Raw genomic sequence first — 16601 nt, 5'->3', positions numbered from 1 at the left:
CTTTCAATAGTTACCTGAATGTAAATGGGCTAAATGCCCCAATCAAAAGACACAGGCTATCAGACTGGATTAAAAAACAAAACCCATCAATATGCTATCTGCAAGAGACTCATTTTAGACCCAAAGACACCCCCAGATTGAAAGTGAGGGGGTGGAAAACCATTTACCATGCTAATGGACACCAAAAGAAAGCTGGGGTGGCAATCCTTATATCAGACAAATTAGATTTTAAACCAAAGATGGTAATAAGAGATGAGGAAGGACACTATATCCTACTTAAAGGGTCTATCCAACAAGAAGATCTAACAATTGTAAATATCTATGCCCCTAACAAGGGAGCAGCCAATTATATAAGGCAATTAATAACAAAAGCAAAGAAACACATTGACAACAATACAATGATAGTGAGGGACTTTAACACCCCCCTGACTGAAATGGACAGATCATCTAAGCAAAAGATCAACAAGGAAATAAAGACTTTAAATGACACACTGGACCAAATGGACTTCACAGACATATTCAGAACATTCCATCCCAAAGCAACGGAATACACATTCTTCTCTAGTGCCCATGGAACATTCTCTAGAACAGATCACATCCTAGGTCACAAATCAGGTCTACACCGGCACCAAAAGATTGGGATTATTCCCTGCATATTTTCAGACCACAATGTTTTGAAACTACAACTCAATCACAAGAGGAAAGTCAGAAAGAACTCAAATACATGGAGGCTAAAGAGCATCCTACTAAAGAATGAATGGGTCAACCAGGAAATCAAAGAAGAATTAAAAAAAATTCACGGAAACCAATGAAAACGAAAACACAACTGTTCAAAATCTTTGGGATGCAGCAAAGGCAGTCCTAAGAGGAAAGGATAGGGGCGCCTGGGTGGCTCAGTTGGTTAAGCAACTGCCTTCGGCTCAGGTCATGATCCCAGGGTCCTGGGATCGAGGCCCACATCCGGCTCCCTGCTCTGCAGGAAGCCTGCTTCTGCCTCTACCTCTGTCTGCAGCTCTGCCTACTTGTGCTCTCTCTCTATCTCTCTGTTAAATAAATAAATAAAAATCCTAAAAAAAAAAAAAGAAGAAAGGATATAGCAATACAAGCCTTTCTCAAGAAACAAGAAAGGTCTCAAATACACAACCTGACCCTACACCAAAAGGAGCTAGAGAAAAAACAGCAAATAAAGCCTAAACCCAGCAGGAGAAGAGAAATCATAAAGATCAGAGCAGAAATCAATGAAATAGAAACCAAAAGAACAGTAGAATAGATCAACGAAACTAGGAGCTGGTTCTTTGAAAGAATTAACAAGATTGATAAACCCCTGGCCAGACTTATCAAAAAGAAAAGAGAAATGACCCAAATCAACAAAATCATGAATGAAAGAGGAGAGATCACAACCAACACCAAAGAAATACAAACAATTATAAGAACATATTATGAGCAACTCTATGCCAGCAAATTAGATAACCTGGAAGAAATGGGTGCATTCCTAGAGATGTATCAACTACCAAAAGTGAACCAGGAAGAAATAGAAAACCTGAACAGACCTATAACCACTAAGGAAATTGAAGCAGTCATCAAAAATCTCCCAACAAACAAAAGCCCAGGGCCAGATGGCTTCCCAGGGGAATTCTACCAAACATTTCAAGAAGAATTAATACCTATTCTCCTGAAACTGTTCCAAAAAATAGAAATGGAAGGAAAACTTCCAAACTCCTTTTATGAGGCCACCATTACCTTGATCCCAAAAGCAGACAAAGACCCCATCAAAAAGGAGAATTACAGACCAATATCCTTGATGAACATGGATGCAAAAATTCTCACCAAAATACTAGGCCAGTAGGATCCAACAGTACATTAAAAGGATTATTCACCACGACCAAGTGGGATTTATCCCTGGGCTACAAGGTTGGTTCAACATCCGCAAATCAATCAACGTGATACAATACATTAACAAAAGAAAGAAAAAGGATCATATGATCCTCTCAATAGTGTAGAAAAAGCATTTGACAAAGTACAGCATCCTTTCTTGATCAAAACTCTTCAGAGTAGAGGGATAGAGGGTACATACCTCAATATCATAAAAGCCATCTATGAAAAACCTACAGCGAATATCATTTTCAATGGGGAAAAACTGAGAGCTTTCCCCCTAAGGTCAGGAATGCAGCAGGGATGTCCACTCTCACCACTGCTATTCCACATAGTATTAGAAGTCCTAGCCACAGCAATCAGACAACAAAAAGAAATCAAAGGCATCCAAATCGGCAAAGAGGAAGTCAAACTCTCACTCTTTGCAGATGATATGATACTTTATGTGGAAAACCCAAAAGACTCCACCCCAAAAATGCTAGAACTCATACAGGAATTCAGTCAAGTGGCAGGATATAAAATCAGTGCACAGAAATCAGTGGCATTCCTATACACCAACAACAAGACAGAAGAGAGAAATGAAGGAGTCGATCCCATTTACAACTGCACCCAAAACCATAAGATACCTAGAAATAAATCTAACCAAAGAGGCAAAGGATCTGTACTCAGAAAAATATAAAATACTCATGAAAGAAGCTGAGGAAGACACAAAGAAATGGAAAAACGTTCCATGCTCATGGATTGGAAGAACAAACATTGTGAAGATGTCAGTGCTACTTAGAGCAATCTACACATTCAGTGCAATCCCCATCAAAATACCATCCACTTTTTCCAAAGAAATGGAACAAATAATCCTAAAATTTGTATGGAACCAGAAAAGACCCCGAATAGCCAGAGGAATGTTGAAAAAGAAAAACAAAGCTGGAGGCATCACAATTCCGGACTTCCAGCTCTATTACAAAGCTGTCATCATCGAGTCAGTATGGTACTGGCACAAAAACAGACACATAGATCAATGGAACAGAATCGAGAGCCCAGAAATGGACCCTCAACTCTATGGTCAACTCATCTTTGACAAAGCAGGAAAGAATGTCCAGTGGAAAAAGACAGTCTCTTCAACAAATGGTGTTGGGAAAATTGGACAGCTACATGCAGAAGAATGAAACCGGACCATTTCCTTACACCACACACAAAAATAGACTCCAAATGGTTGAAAGACCTAAATGTGAGACAGGAGTCCATCAGAATCCTCAAGGAGAAGACAGGCAGCAACCTCTTCGACCTCAGCCGCAGCAACTTCTTCCTAGAAACATCGCCAAAGGCAAGGGTAGCCAGGGCAAAAATGAACTATTGGGATTTCATCAAGATAAAAAGCTTTTGCCCCGCAAAAGAAATAGTCCACGAAACCAAAAGACAACCGACAGAATGGGAGAAAATATTTGCAAATGACATAACAGATAAAGGGCTAGTATCCAAAATCTATAAAGAACTTATCAAAGTCAACACCCAAAGAACAAATAATCCAATCAAGAAATGGGCAGAAGACATGAACAGACATTTTTCCAAAGAAGACATCCAAACGGCCAATGAACACGTGAAAAAGTGCTCAACATCGCTCGGCATCCGGGAAATCCAAATCAAAACCTCAATGAGATACCACCTCACACCAGTCAGAAAGGCTAAAATTAACAAGTCAGGAAATGACAGATGTTGGCGGAGATGCGGAGAAAGGGGAACCCTCCTACACTGTTGGTGGGAATGCAAGCTGGTGCAACCACTCTGGAAAACAGTATGGAGGTTCCTCAAAAAGTTGAAAGTAGAGCTACCATATGATCCAGCAATTGCACTACTGGGTATTTACCACAAAGATACAAATGTAGGGATCCGAAGGGGTACGTGCACCCCGATGTTTATAGCAGCAATGTCCACAATAGCCAAACTGTGGAAAGAGCCAAGATGTCCATCAACAGATGAATGGATAAAGATGTGGTATATATACACAATGGAATATTATGCAGCCATCAAAAGGAATGAGATCTTGCCATTTGCAACGACGTGGATGGAACTGGAGGGTGTTATGCTGAGTGAAATAAGTCAATCAGAGAAAGACATGTATCATATGACCTCACTGATATGAGGAATTCTTAATCTCAGGAAACAAATTGAGGGTTGCTGGAGTGGTGGGGGATGGGAGGGATGGGGTGGCTAGGTGATAAGACAGTGGGGAGGGTATGTGCTGTGGGGAGGGTATGTGCTTTGGTGAGCACTGTGAATTGTGCAAGACTGTTGAATCACAGATTTGTACATCTGAAACAAATAATGCAATATATGTTAAGAAAAAAAAAAGAAGATAGCAGGAGGGGAAGAATGAAGGGGGGTAAATCAGAGGGGGAGACGAACCATGAGAGATGATGGACTCTGAAAAACAAACTGAGGGTTCTAGAGGGGAGGGGGTGGGGGGATGGGTTAGCCTGGTGATGGGTATTAAAGAGGGCACGTTTTGCGTACAGCACTGAGTGTTATGCACAAACAATGAATCATGGAACACTACATCAAAAACTAATGATGTAATGTATGGTGATTAACATAACAATAAAAAATTTGAAGAAAAAAAAAAGAAAATCCAGTTAACATTTAAAAAATACTCCAGAATTATATATATCCCTCTAGTTTTCCCTTCCACCTAAATCATCTTTTTCAACTAGACTTGACCTCCATGACCTAGGAAAAGAAGCAAAATCAAAATATAGAGGGAAACATATTCTTGGCTTCTGACCTTCTTCCAAGGACCTAAGTGCAGGTAATTTTAGGGATTTTTCAGGAGTAATTCTTATTGAAAAGAGATTTCATCCTAAGAGTTGACTTGAGGACCGATACCATGAGATGCAATGCCACTGGTAATAAAATTACTGTTAGGCAGAGAGAGATGGAGGGAGAGTAAAATTGAATAAGGTCATTTTACACCATTTTTTGTCAGCAATTGGAACATCTATTAGTAAAAACTGGATTCCTAGCAAAAAACAAAAAATAAAATATCCTAGTTTTAGCATCAACAGCAACAGTTAAATTTTTCTGATAATTTCTTATAGATGGTAAAAGTGTATGCTTTGTATAATACATCAAAAATTCTCCTTAATTCCCAAGTAGTAAATAGATCCTTTTATAAACCAAAGGGGCATTAAATTATTATGGTATTTTCAAATTGATTACATACCTATATCATTCAATAAAGAAAGTATCTGGCTTTCTTTAAGTCCACAGCAATTTTCTGGTTTGTTGAGTAACTAAAGGAGGAAAAAAAAAAGAAGTCTAAGAATGTATACTGCCAATACTGCTGGGCAGTAGTAGCAACACATTAATCACTATACACTTAGAGAATATTCAAATGAAAAAATAAGTCACAATTAAGAAAATGTAAGAAGGAAAAAATTACAAAACCATACTGAAGACAAATTAATTTCATGACAAGACATACATAAGTAAAGATAAAGAGGGAAAGTATGTGAAACTGAAAAAGACTGAATAAAACCTCACATATTTAAAAATAGCCATACGGCTGATTTAAAATGAGATGAGAAAGATCTGCAATAGAAAGAAAAGAAACACACACAAAAACCCTCTTTTTTTTTTTTTTTAAACACAACTTCTTTATAAACACCTTAGACATTGACATTTTGGTCTAACACAATCGATCCACTCCCATCCTGCAAACTCTACCACCTACAAAAAAATGCATGTTCCTCAATCAGGGGTTAGCAAATGTTCCCAGTAAAGGGCCATACAGTAAATACTTTAGGCTTTGCAGGCCACAGATCTCTGTCACAATTACTCAATTCTGATGTTGTAGTTAAAAAGCAGCCACAAAAATAGGTAACAGGCCATAGTATACTGACTTTTATTCTAGATTATCATATTAAATATGATTCAAGCATTGCTAAGGTTCATGATATACTATCTCATCATCTCAAAACATCCACGCTACCTTTCGGAGATCTCCTCCAGAACAGTATTCCATTGCTAGAAGAGGCACATCATTAATTAAAAAATTCAATTCCTCAGGTACATCACAGGCCTTCACAACGTTGGCGTGGTTCAACCTAACAAGAAGGGGAAAACATTCTAATAAAATTTTGTTTCCAATTAAAAGAGATTGGGTTTGAAATGGTAGTTAATTGGGGGGCAGTGGAAGAAAGGCTGGCATTATTTATAATATTCTAATTTCTCCTTTGTATAATGAAGAATTAATAATTTTTAAAAATAAAATATAGATGGGGCACCTGGGTGGTTTGGTCAGTTAAGCGTCCAACTCTTGATTTTGGCTCAGGTCATGATCTCGGGGTTGTAGGATCAAGCCCTGCATCGGGCTCAGCAAAGAGTCTCCTTGGGATTCTCTCTTTCCCTCTCCCTCTGCCAACCCCCTCTAAAATAAATAAATAAATCTTTAAAGATAAATAAAATATAGATAAAAATACTATCACAATCACTACTATTACATTTCTACATCCCAAACAGTACCCACTTTGCATACTTTAACTCATTTACTTGTCATAGTAATCCTACTATAGGTAGATTTATTAATAGTCTCATTACACAGGAGAAAATTGAAGCACAAATTGGTTAAGTAATATAGGATCACACAGCAAGGAGGTGGTCAAGTAAAGATTCAAATCTGGCAGTCTGGCTCCAAAGCCTTTATCATACTGGTTCTCCCACAATCACTTACAATGCCACCCATAGGTAATATATTAAAATTTTGGCATATTTCCTTCTAGCTTCAATCTGTACATAAATGCATTTTTAAATAAATGTTAACTCTCACTATATATTGTTTTCTAACATCTTTTTTTTAACTTAACAATATATCATCCCAGCCATCATAATCATCATCATCATCATCATCAATGCAACAGATCTCAAAATTGGAATAGATTACCAGGTCCTAGAGACCTAAGAAAACAGAATCTCCATGTGTAGGGCCTGAGAATTTATACTGTTAACAAGGTTTCCTGGTGATTTTGCCACATAGCCAAGTTTGAGTACTTTAACAGTGAATTGACAAAAGACACTGGAGTCAGAAAGTAATTATTTCAAATCCAGACTCTATTAGCTACCAGTTGTATGACTCTATGAGCTTCAGCTTCCTCATCTTAAAATAGGATAATACCTAAAAATAGGGTTGCTGTGACAAGTAGAATTATTTGTAGAGCACTTAGCACACTACTTGTGCAGGTTTTAAAATATGCCCACTTCTCCCTTTAAGAGCTTAATTGTCCTCCTTCCCTCCTTCCCTTGAGTGTAGGCTGTACTTAGTGACTCATTTCTAATAAATAGAATGCGGTAGAAAAGATATTACTTCCGTGGAAAGATCATAAAAGATAGTCAGCTTTCACTTTGTTCTCTCTCCTCAGATCACTCACTTTGGGGAAAGCTAGCTACCATGTCAAGAAAATATCCAAGCTTCCCTATGCAGAGGCCCATATGATGAGCAACTGATACCTCTAGCCAACAGCTATATAAACGAGCTTGGAAGTGGATACTCCAGTCCCATTCAAGCCTTTGGATGACTGTAGCTCCACTCAACATTTTGGGGTGTTTCAGGAGGGATCTCCTGAGTCAGAATCACTAAACTAAGTCACTCCAAATTCCTAAATCACAGAAACTATGAGATACTAAATGTTTGTCAGGTTTGTTTTTTTTTTTTAATTTATTTAAGTAATCTCTACACCCAATGTGGGACTTGAACTCATGACCCTGAGATCAAGAGTCACATGCTCTTCTGACTGAGCCAGCCAGGAGCCCCCAAATGGTTGTTGTTTTAAGCCACTAAGTTTTGGGCGCCTGGGTGGCTCAGATGGTTGAGCGTCTGCCTTCAGCTCAAGTCGTGATCCCAGGGTCCTGGGATCGAGTCCCGCATCAGGCTCCCTGCTCCTTGGGAGCCTGCTTCTCCCTCTGCTTCTTTCTCTCTCTGTCTCTCATGAATAAATAAATAAAATCTTTAAAAAAATAAAAAAAATTTTTAAAAAGCCACTAAGTTTTGGGGTAACTTTGTACGAAGCAATAGATACACTATTCAACAAAAGTAGGTAAGAAGAAATGAGAGTAGTGATTATATTTAACGAGAAAGTATAATGGATGAACATTGCCCAATATCTGGAAGAAAGATTCTGCCCACAGAAGAATTGAGTCTGATAATACCTAGCTGGCTTTTTTTTTTTAAGATTTTATTTATTTATTTGAGAGAAAGAGTGAGCATGAGTTGGGGGAGAGGGGCAGAGGAAGAAGCAGATGCCCACGGAGCAGGGAGCCCAACTCAGGGCTCAATCCCAGGACCCTGAGATCATGACCTGAGCCCAAGGCACCTGCTTAACCGACTGAGCCACCCAAGCACCCCTTTAGCTGATTTTTAAAACTAAACTTACTTAATCATAATGTGATGTTATTTGAGAGAGAACATATATATTTGATGAGAAAGAAAAAAATACGTTCCCCAAAAGATCCTGAAAAGAACAGATTCCTACCCTCCTTCCCTATGATGACATCTGCCTGGGCTGCAGAGCTGGGGAAATATAAGCCATCAAATACACTTACTTCTTCATGATCTGGATTTCATGGCACCACCGTTCTCTGTTTTTGGTACTTAGTTCTAGGCGACATGACTTAATTGCTATTTTGACATCAAGTTCCTGTCAAAATAGAAAATCAACAGAGAAAAATATATTCATTAGGTTCTTGTGTAGATTTACTTGCTATCAAAGAAATGCCAACCTGGAGAAACAAAATACTTTAGCTTTACTAATTACACAGATTTATCCACAGCTCTCTTGAGCCAATGCTTTTGCTAGGCAAACCATGAGACACTATTAAAGGAACGCTTCAAAACTGATCTCCACCCCAGCCTCCATAATATGAAAAACCCACAGTGAACATCACACCCAATGGGGAAAAACTGAGAGCTTTTCCCCAAGGTCAGGAACAAGACAAAGATGTCCACTCTCACCACTTTTATTCAACATAGCACTGGAAGTCCTAGCCACAGCAATCAGACCACAAAAAGAAAAAAAAGCATCCAAATTAGTAAGGAAGAAGTAATATTTTCACTATTTGCAGATGACATGATACTATACACAGAAAACCCTAAAGATTCCAGAAAAAAGGACCTTGAATAGCTAAAGCAATCTTGAAAAAAGAAAAATAAAACTGGAGATATCACAATTCCAGACTTCAAGTTATATTCAAAGCTGTGGTAATCAAAACAGTATAGTGGTACAAAACTAGACAAATAGATCAATAGAACAGAATAGAGCGCCCAGAAATAAACCCACAATTATATGCTCAATTAATCTATGACAAAGGAGGCAAGAATATGCAATGGGAAAAAGTCTCTTCAACAAATGGTGTTGGGAAAACTGGACAGTTACGTGCAAAAGAATAAAATTGGGCCACCTTCTTCCACCATACACAAAAATAAACTCAAAATGGATTAAAGACAGGGGCCAGAGTGCCTCAGTCAGTTAAGCATCCGGCTCTTGATTTCACCTCAGGTCATGATCTCAGGTTGTAAGATGGAGCCCTGTGTTGGGCTCCAGGCTGGGCATGAAGCCTATTTAAGATTCTCTCTCTCCTTCTCCCTCTGTCCTCCTCCCACCACCCTCCCTGCTCGCACACGTGCATGCTATAAATAAATAAATAATAGGATTCAAGACATAAATATGAGACCTGAAACCATAAAAATCCTAGAAGAGAACACAGGCAGTAATTTCTCTGACATCAGCCATAGCAACATTTTTCTGGATAGGTCTTCTGAGGAAAGGGAAATAAATGCAAAAATACACTATTGGGACTACATCAAAATAAAAAGCTTTTGCACAGCAAAGGAAACAAACAACAAAACTAAAAGGCCACCACTGAATGGGAGAAGATATTTGCAAATGACATATCTGGTAAAGGGTTAGTATCCAAAATATGTAAAAACTGATATAATTCAACACCCAAAATACAAATAATCCAACTAAAAAAATGGGAAGAAGAAAGGAATAGAGTGTTCCCCAAAGAAGGTAAACAGATGGGCAATGGATACATAAAAAGATGCTCAACATCACTCATCATCAGGGAAATGCAAATCAAAACTACAATGAGATATCATCTCACACCTGTCAGAGTGGCTAAAATAAAAAAACACAAGAAACAACAAGTGTTGGTGAGGATGTGGAGAAAAACCTCACGCACTGTTGGTGGGAATACAAACTGGTGCAGCCACTGTGGGAAACAGTATAGAGGTACCTTGAAAAGTGAAAAATAGAACTACCCTATGATGAAATAATTGCACTATTGTGTATTTACCCAAAAACTACAAAAACAGTAATTCAAAGGGATACAGGCACCCCTATGTTTACTGCAGCTTTATTTACAATAGCCAAATTCTGGAAGCAGCCTAAGTGTCTATCCATAGATGAATGGATAAAGAAGATGTAGTATAGGGGCACCTGGGTGGCTCAGTCGTTAAGCATCTGCCTTTGGCTCAGGTCGTGATCCCAGGGTCCTGGGATCGAGCCCCGCATCGGGCTCCCTGCTCAGCGGGAAGCCTGCTTCTTTCTCTCCCACTCCCCCTGCTTGTGTTCCTGCTCTCGCTGTCTCTCTCTGTCATATAAATAAATAAAATCTTAAAAAAAAAGATGGAGTATAAAATGGAATATTATTCAGCCATAAAAAGGAATGAAATCTTGCCATTTGCAACAACATCGATGGAGCTAGAGAATATAATCTAAATGAAATAAATCAGAGAAAGACAAATACCACATGATTTCACTCATATGTGGAATTTAAGAGACAAAACAAGCAAAGAAAGAGACAGACAGAAAACCAAGGAACAGACTCTTAATTACAGTGAACAAACTGATAGTTACCAGAAGGGGGATAAGCTGGGGGATGGGTGAAATAGGTGATGGGGATTAAAGAGTACACTTATAATAATGAGTACTGAGTAATGAACAAAGTTGTTGAATCGCTATATTGCACATCTGAAACTTATGTAACACTGTATGTTTACTGGAATTTAAATAAAAAGCAATAAAAAAAAGAAAAAAGAAAGAAAGGGGAAAAAAATCTTGACAGGTCAAATGCCCAAGAAGATCAATTTTTTTTCTCTCAGAGGAAAAAAAATAAAAGACCTCTTGTACTAACATACTTAGAGCTGAGATTTCCTGTATCCCCAACAAACCCCTTTTTGAGCTTGGTCAAGACAGCTAACAAGGGCCCCAGCCGTCAGCATAACTAGAATGAAGGTGATAGTTCAGGGTTACCTGGCCTCAGCAACAAGAAATAGTTTCAATATAACCAAGTTTAACAAAAAAAACCCTCCAAAATTTGTTCCTAATCTTTACATTTCAAATGACATTTTAAAAATCCTAACAATGGCTATATTTCTATTTCTGTATCTATAAAATGAACTTAATAGCTCTTGCCTATGACTAGTAATTTAGCCAATTCTGACTGAAATTAAACCCCACCTGGTGCACATTACAGGAAATAGTCAGACCTCATCACATTCTGGCAACAGTAATAATGCAGCCCAGGAACAGGAGTCAGGACCAAACAGGAAGAAAAAAAAAAGACAGCATATAAATGAGGAAGCAAGACATTAACTTGTATGGGATATTCTATTTTTTTTTAAAGATTTATTTATTTATTTGAGAGAGAGAGAGAATGAGAGAGATAGAGAGCACGAGAGGGAAGAGGGTCAGAGGGAGAAGCAGACTCCCTGCCGAGCAGGGAGCCCGATGCGGGACTCGATCCCGGGACTCCAGGATCATGACCTGAGCCGAAGGCAGTCGCTTAACCAACTGAGCCACCCAGGTGCCCTGGGATATTCTAAATGGGGGCAGAGGGATGGTGAAGGGAAGAAGCTAGAGATAAGACAGGCCATGTACAGAGAAAGAAGAACGGAAGTAGATACACTACAATCTAGCTCAAATACAGTCCTCACTCCCTTCAACCTTTCTTTTGTTTTGAGCAGGTACCTGGCTGTAGCCAGGTCCCACATAAGCTTTTACCACCATGGAGACAATTAAGTATAACCACGAACAACATTAAGCCCTAAAACCTGGGAATACTTCAGAGACAGTGGCGATTGTTGCACAACAGTGTGAATGTACTTAATGCCACAGAACTGTAAACTTAAAAAGGGTAAATGTTATCTATTTTACCACAATAAAAAAATTGGAAAATACAAAGTTAGTTTCTTTACTAAAGTACTTCTCAGAGCTTTTAATATGCTAATGTGGATTATGACTCTCCAAGTGAAACAATATTATACACAGCATTTACCCAATGTATTTGACCACAGTATTCTTTTTTCAAAGCATTTCACGCGATTAATTTTCCCAAACACACTTTGAGAAGTGCTACCCTATTCCCTAGGAAGAATTCTTTGGTTATTTTTGCCAAGCTTCCATATTACTTTATAAATACCTTTGTTATATAGGTTACCACATTGTACTTAAAGTGTTTCTTTAAATCTCCTTGAGGGCAGAAAATACTATTTTTATTGACTTGGGTACCATCAGCACCCAGCTTAATAATCAGATAAATAAACTATCTCACATCCATTTCTCTTCCTCACTGTGATTTAAGAGACGTAGATAAAATACTGGGACATGGTTTCTACCAAAACACAAAGATCTTGAAAGCTGTTAAAGGCAAATACGAAGTCAGGCTTAGAAAAGCAATGCTGTTTCCAAGTCTTAGGACAGAGTATTTCTTTTCTTTTCACTACAGGCCCAGTTATCAAATGTTCCAATTTGGAGGAAGAGCCAGTCTAGACACCTGGAAAGTTCTCGAGAGATTTCTAGGATTCTAGAAGAACCCAAATCTCTTCCATTTAAAAGGTAATGAATTCCATAGAGTAGAGACTGAAAATACAAGGGTGGTTGCGGGGGGGGGGGGGGATGGGGAGTTATCAGGAGTTATCATTTAATGATTATAGAGTTTCAGTTTGGTAAGATGAAAAAGTTCTAGAAATAGATGGTGGTAATGGTTGCACACCAACATGAATGTACTTAATGCCACTGTACTGTACAGTTAAAAATGGTTAAAATGGTAAACTTTACATTATATATACCTTACTACAATTTTTTTTTTAAGTGATGTGTTGATCTATCTCCAGTCAGGGACCAAGAAAAGCAGTCACAAAAGCAGGCTAACAAGCGTATTTTTTCTTATGACCAGGCTGATGGGCAGGCTTAGAAAACAAGGCCATAGGCAACATTCCACTGGAAGTACTTGGCTCCCTCTTTTCTCTTTGAGTGCCTTATGTCCTCTCTGATGATCAGAATTATTAAATTTACTACTTGTCTAGCTGTCAAAGCACTCAATGCCTTAGTCCTTCACCTCCCATTCTCCCTCTCTCCAAGATGTCCTCCTATGCTCTATATGCTCTATCTAGAAAGCTGCTTCACAAAATTTCCTCAGTTCCATCAGTGACATTTGCCACAGAAACATGCTTATTCCTCCCAGGTATACTCCCATGTCCCCTACCTCCCACCCTATATTATGGGCTCTCTATCCATACCCCTATTCCTTAAGACAGCAAATCTTGAATTCATTTCTCCATTCACAGGTCAATTGCAAGCATTTTAATAATATTTTAACTGCTCATCTTGCCCCATGTTTTTCACTCAGTTTTATCTTTTACAAAACAATCTTCCAAAGACACCACTTTTATCTTGACATTTCTTTTTTTAAGGCCAATTAATAATGGTAAAGATGATGACAACAGCAACAATACAGCAGCAGCAGGAGTTAACATTCGAGGGTTTAACTTAGGACAGGTACTGTACTTAGCTTTACACATATTATTTAACTCTCAAACAGACCCATGATGTATATAATTACTTTAACTATTTTACAGATGACAAAACAAAATCTGCAAGGATTATTAGTCAAGGATCTATACCTCTAAAAGGTTTGTGACTGTCCTTCAGGAGAGCATGACCCCCTTTCAAATGGCAATGCATAAGGTAGTGGGGATGTGCAACTGTGCATTTTGCTGGGAAAAGGGTTCATAGCTTTTATTGGTATATTGAAAGATGCATATCTCAAACATGATTATTAACTGCTGGTAAATGGTTAAACATTTTCAATTAAATTAAAGCAAAATTCCTGAGTCTGAAGTTAGCTGTCTTCACCGACTAGAACACCTCACACCCAATCTACTTCCTTCCCTTAGGAAGCCATGATCATTTCACCAGCTGATCCTTACACTGTTCCCTACCCAGAACGCATCCCCAAATCTGAAGCCTACCCGATGCCTCCAAAAGCTTAACTGTGGACCCATGAAACCTTCCGTGTCTATTCCAGCCCTTACAGGTATCACATAGCCTCCAAGCACACACGTGAACACACACATTCCAACAGTCAACCCCCTTCTTCAGTCCCATTTTCTCACCCATTCATGCTCGCAATACACACTTTAATGTGCATCTGCCTCGCACACCCCTACACACTCTACATTCGGAGACACATACGCAGCGTCACACTCTAAACAGTTTGTCGTATCTTGACATTCATACCAGAAGTTCCCCCTAAGAGCTCTATCTCACACACATTGACTCAGGACCTCGGATACAACCTCGGTCTCAGTCACCAGACTCACAAGCACAGTATCACACATTCACTCACTCACACAGGCTTACTGGCCCACAGTACTGCCCAAAGTCTCACCGACAGTCTCTCACGTACTGACAGTCCCTGTGTTCCACAGACGCTCTGACAAACACCCACCGCCGCTCCCTCTCGCGCCCCACCTCACCCGATGCTGATACAGGCAGACGTTCCCAAAGCCGCCGGTGCCCAGCCGCTCCCGCATCTCCCAGGGCCCGCCCGCGCCCGGCCGCAGCCCCGGGGGCCGCTCCATGGGGCGGGAGGGCAAGCGGCCTCAGGTTCCGCCACTGTTCCCAGGCCGGTTCCGGGCCGCCAAGGCTCGCGCGTCTTCCTTCTCGCGAGATGTATGCGTCACTTCCGGTAACCGCCACACGAAAAGCCCTGCCCCAGCTTTTCCTCCGGGGCATACGGGAGTCCAGCCCGCGAAAGGATCGGGAAGAGTGGAGCTCACCTTCAGTACGCTAAGTCCCCTGGGCATTTTCCTGGCTGAGAGAACCCACATATGTTTTCCCAGGCTTCAAAACTATAACTCTCCATTCAAGTCATTTTCTAAACTTCACATCGTCTCCACCCCGTCTCCATTTCACCTTTCTTCCGACCTCTGCCATCTATCCTCCAACCCCACCACCCGCTGAACTCACTGGCAGAAGCCACCAATGATTCAAATGTTGCGGAATCGAAAAACTAGAAAGACTCCTGCGCTAACAGGTCTACTGATGCATTAAATTTTACAGTCTTTTTTTTTTAATGGTTAATCATCTTCCATAAAGTCAGGCTCAGCTCTTCTTTTGACTTCTTGTACACCTGTTTCAGGATCTCCCCTGTAATCACAAACGACTCAAGGATGTGACGCTGTTGCGAAGTAAAGAATATTCCTCCTGATTTCGAGAGCTTTCCCCTAAATGCCTCACGGAGCTTGCAGTCTAGTGGTCTTCCATTTATGGGTTTGCCAGTGCAGTAGTTCCTCATTGCGGGAATTGTTTCTGATGCGTGATGCAGGGCTGCAGATGCAAGCTTCAGGAATGCTGTTGGTGCAAAAAGAAGTGCTTCCCAGTGGCGGATAGCCTTAGCATGAAGAACCAGCTTTCCATTTTCACTTTGAGTTGGTCATATGCCTCAGCCTCACAGAACTTGGGGATGTAGTCAGTCACTCTGGGTGTAAAAATCACTGTGGCATCCAATTCTCTGAAGAAATATATCAGTTGCATTAAGTGGTCATTTGAAACCCCTTTGAGATCATGTGCGCTTGGACCATCGTTTGCACAGCCCCACCTGTGGTGATCTCAGTACTTGAATTCCAACTAACACTTTGTGACCCACAAACAGATGTAACATGCTGAGATGCCTAAAGGTGGATACAGCGTGTGCACCACAGCAGTGTTGCTGACTGTTCTGAAAGCACTGAACTCGCTTCTGGCAGAGCACATGGGTCTATTGATTGAGAATCCCTGAATGGTGCAACCAGAATGTTGAACACTGCATGTACAAGCCATGTCATGGTGTTGGGCCTCAGTAATGTGTGGTAGCAGATTCTGGATTCCCACATGTGCTTAGTTGCCATGGAGCTGGAGTTGGAGGTGACGGCAAATGGTACCTCCCAAACACAACTGTAAGATTTGGGCCAACTGCACAGATGATCGCAGTACTGATTGCCCCTAACAGTATAAAGCCCTTTGTCTGCTAGGTGTACTGCATAGCCTATCACCGGAGTGTGTCTGAACTCCGCAGGTGGGGGGTGGGGGGAGGGCAAATTCTTGTAACACTCACTTGGAAGAGCTAAGGAGCTATGCTGAGGATCTGAGGATACTGATGAGTGGGGCTGACCCTAAAGTGGCCATCTTTGCAGGAACCAGGTTGTTTCTCATAGTTCACTCTTTGAACATCCCCATTCTTGGGGATGCTGCATAGCTTGTTTTTAAATTCTGGGATGGTCAACCTCAGGCTTCACGATCTTCAAGTTTGAGTCTGTTTTTTCATGTATAAAATGGAGGCAATTATACCTCATAGACATTTTGTGAGGATTAAGTGAAACATTTTCTGGGCCATAAGTGCCCAATATAAAGGAACAATTA

At 40.1% G+C, this 16601-nt stretch overlaps 1 protein-coding gene across 3 annotated transcripts in view; it reads right to left on the bottom strand.

The window, feature by feature from the left end:
* The window catches only part of CHUK (component of inhibitor of nuclear factor kappa B kinase complex), a 44321-nt gene extending 29490 nt beyond the window's left edge, over nt 1-14831 (bottom strand). For all 3 annotated transcript variants that reach the window (XM_028098542.1, XM_028098543.1, XM_028098544.1), the window contains exons 1-4: nt 14678-14831; nt 8461-8555; nt 5855-5969; nt 5087-5156 (exon numbers count right to left, since the gene is read on the bottom strand). In XM_028098542.1, coding sequence (XP_027954343.1) covers nt 5087-5156; nt 5855-5969; nt 8461-8555; nt 14678-14782 — 385 coding nt within the window. In that variant the 5' untranslated portion in view covers nt 14783-14831. The remainder of the gene's footprint in view (nt 1-5086; nt 5157-5854; nt 5970-8460; nt 8556-14677) is intronic.
* Nucleotides 14832-16601: the final 1770 nt, after the last annotated feature.

The sequence above is a fragment of the Eumetopias jubatus genome, unplaced genomic scaffold (assembly GCF_037043125.1).
Source record: "Eumetopias jubatus isolate StellerSeaLion01/CBP00866 unplaced genomic scaffold, mEumJub1_p1.0 scaffold_17, whole genome shotgun sequence".
Lineage (NCBI taxonomy): Eukaryota > Metazoa > Chordata > Mammalia > Carnivora > Otariidae > Eumetopias > Eumetopias jubatus.
Note: the sequence above shows the minus strand (reverse complement) of the source record. Positions and strands in the feature narration are given on the sequence as shown.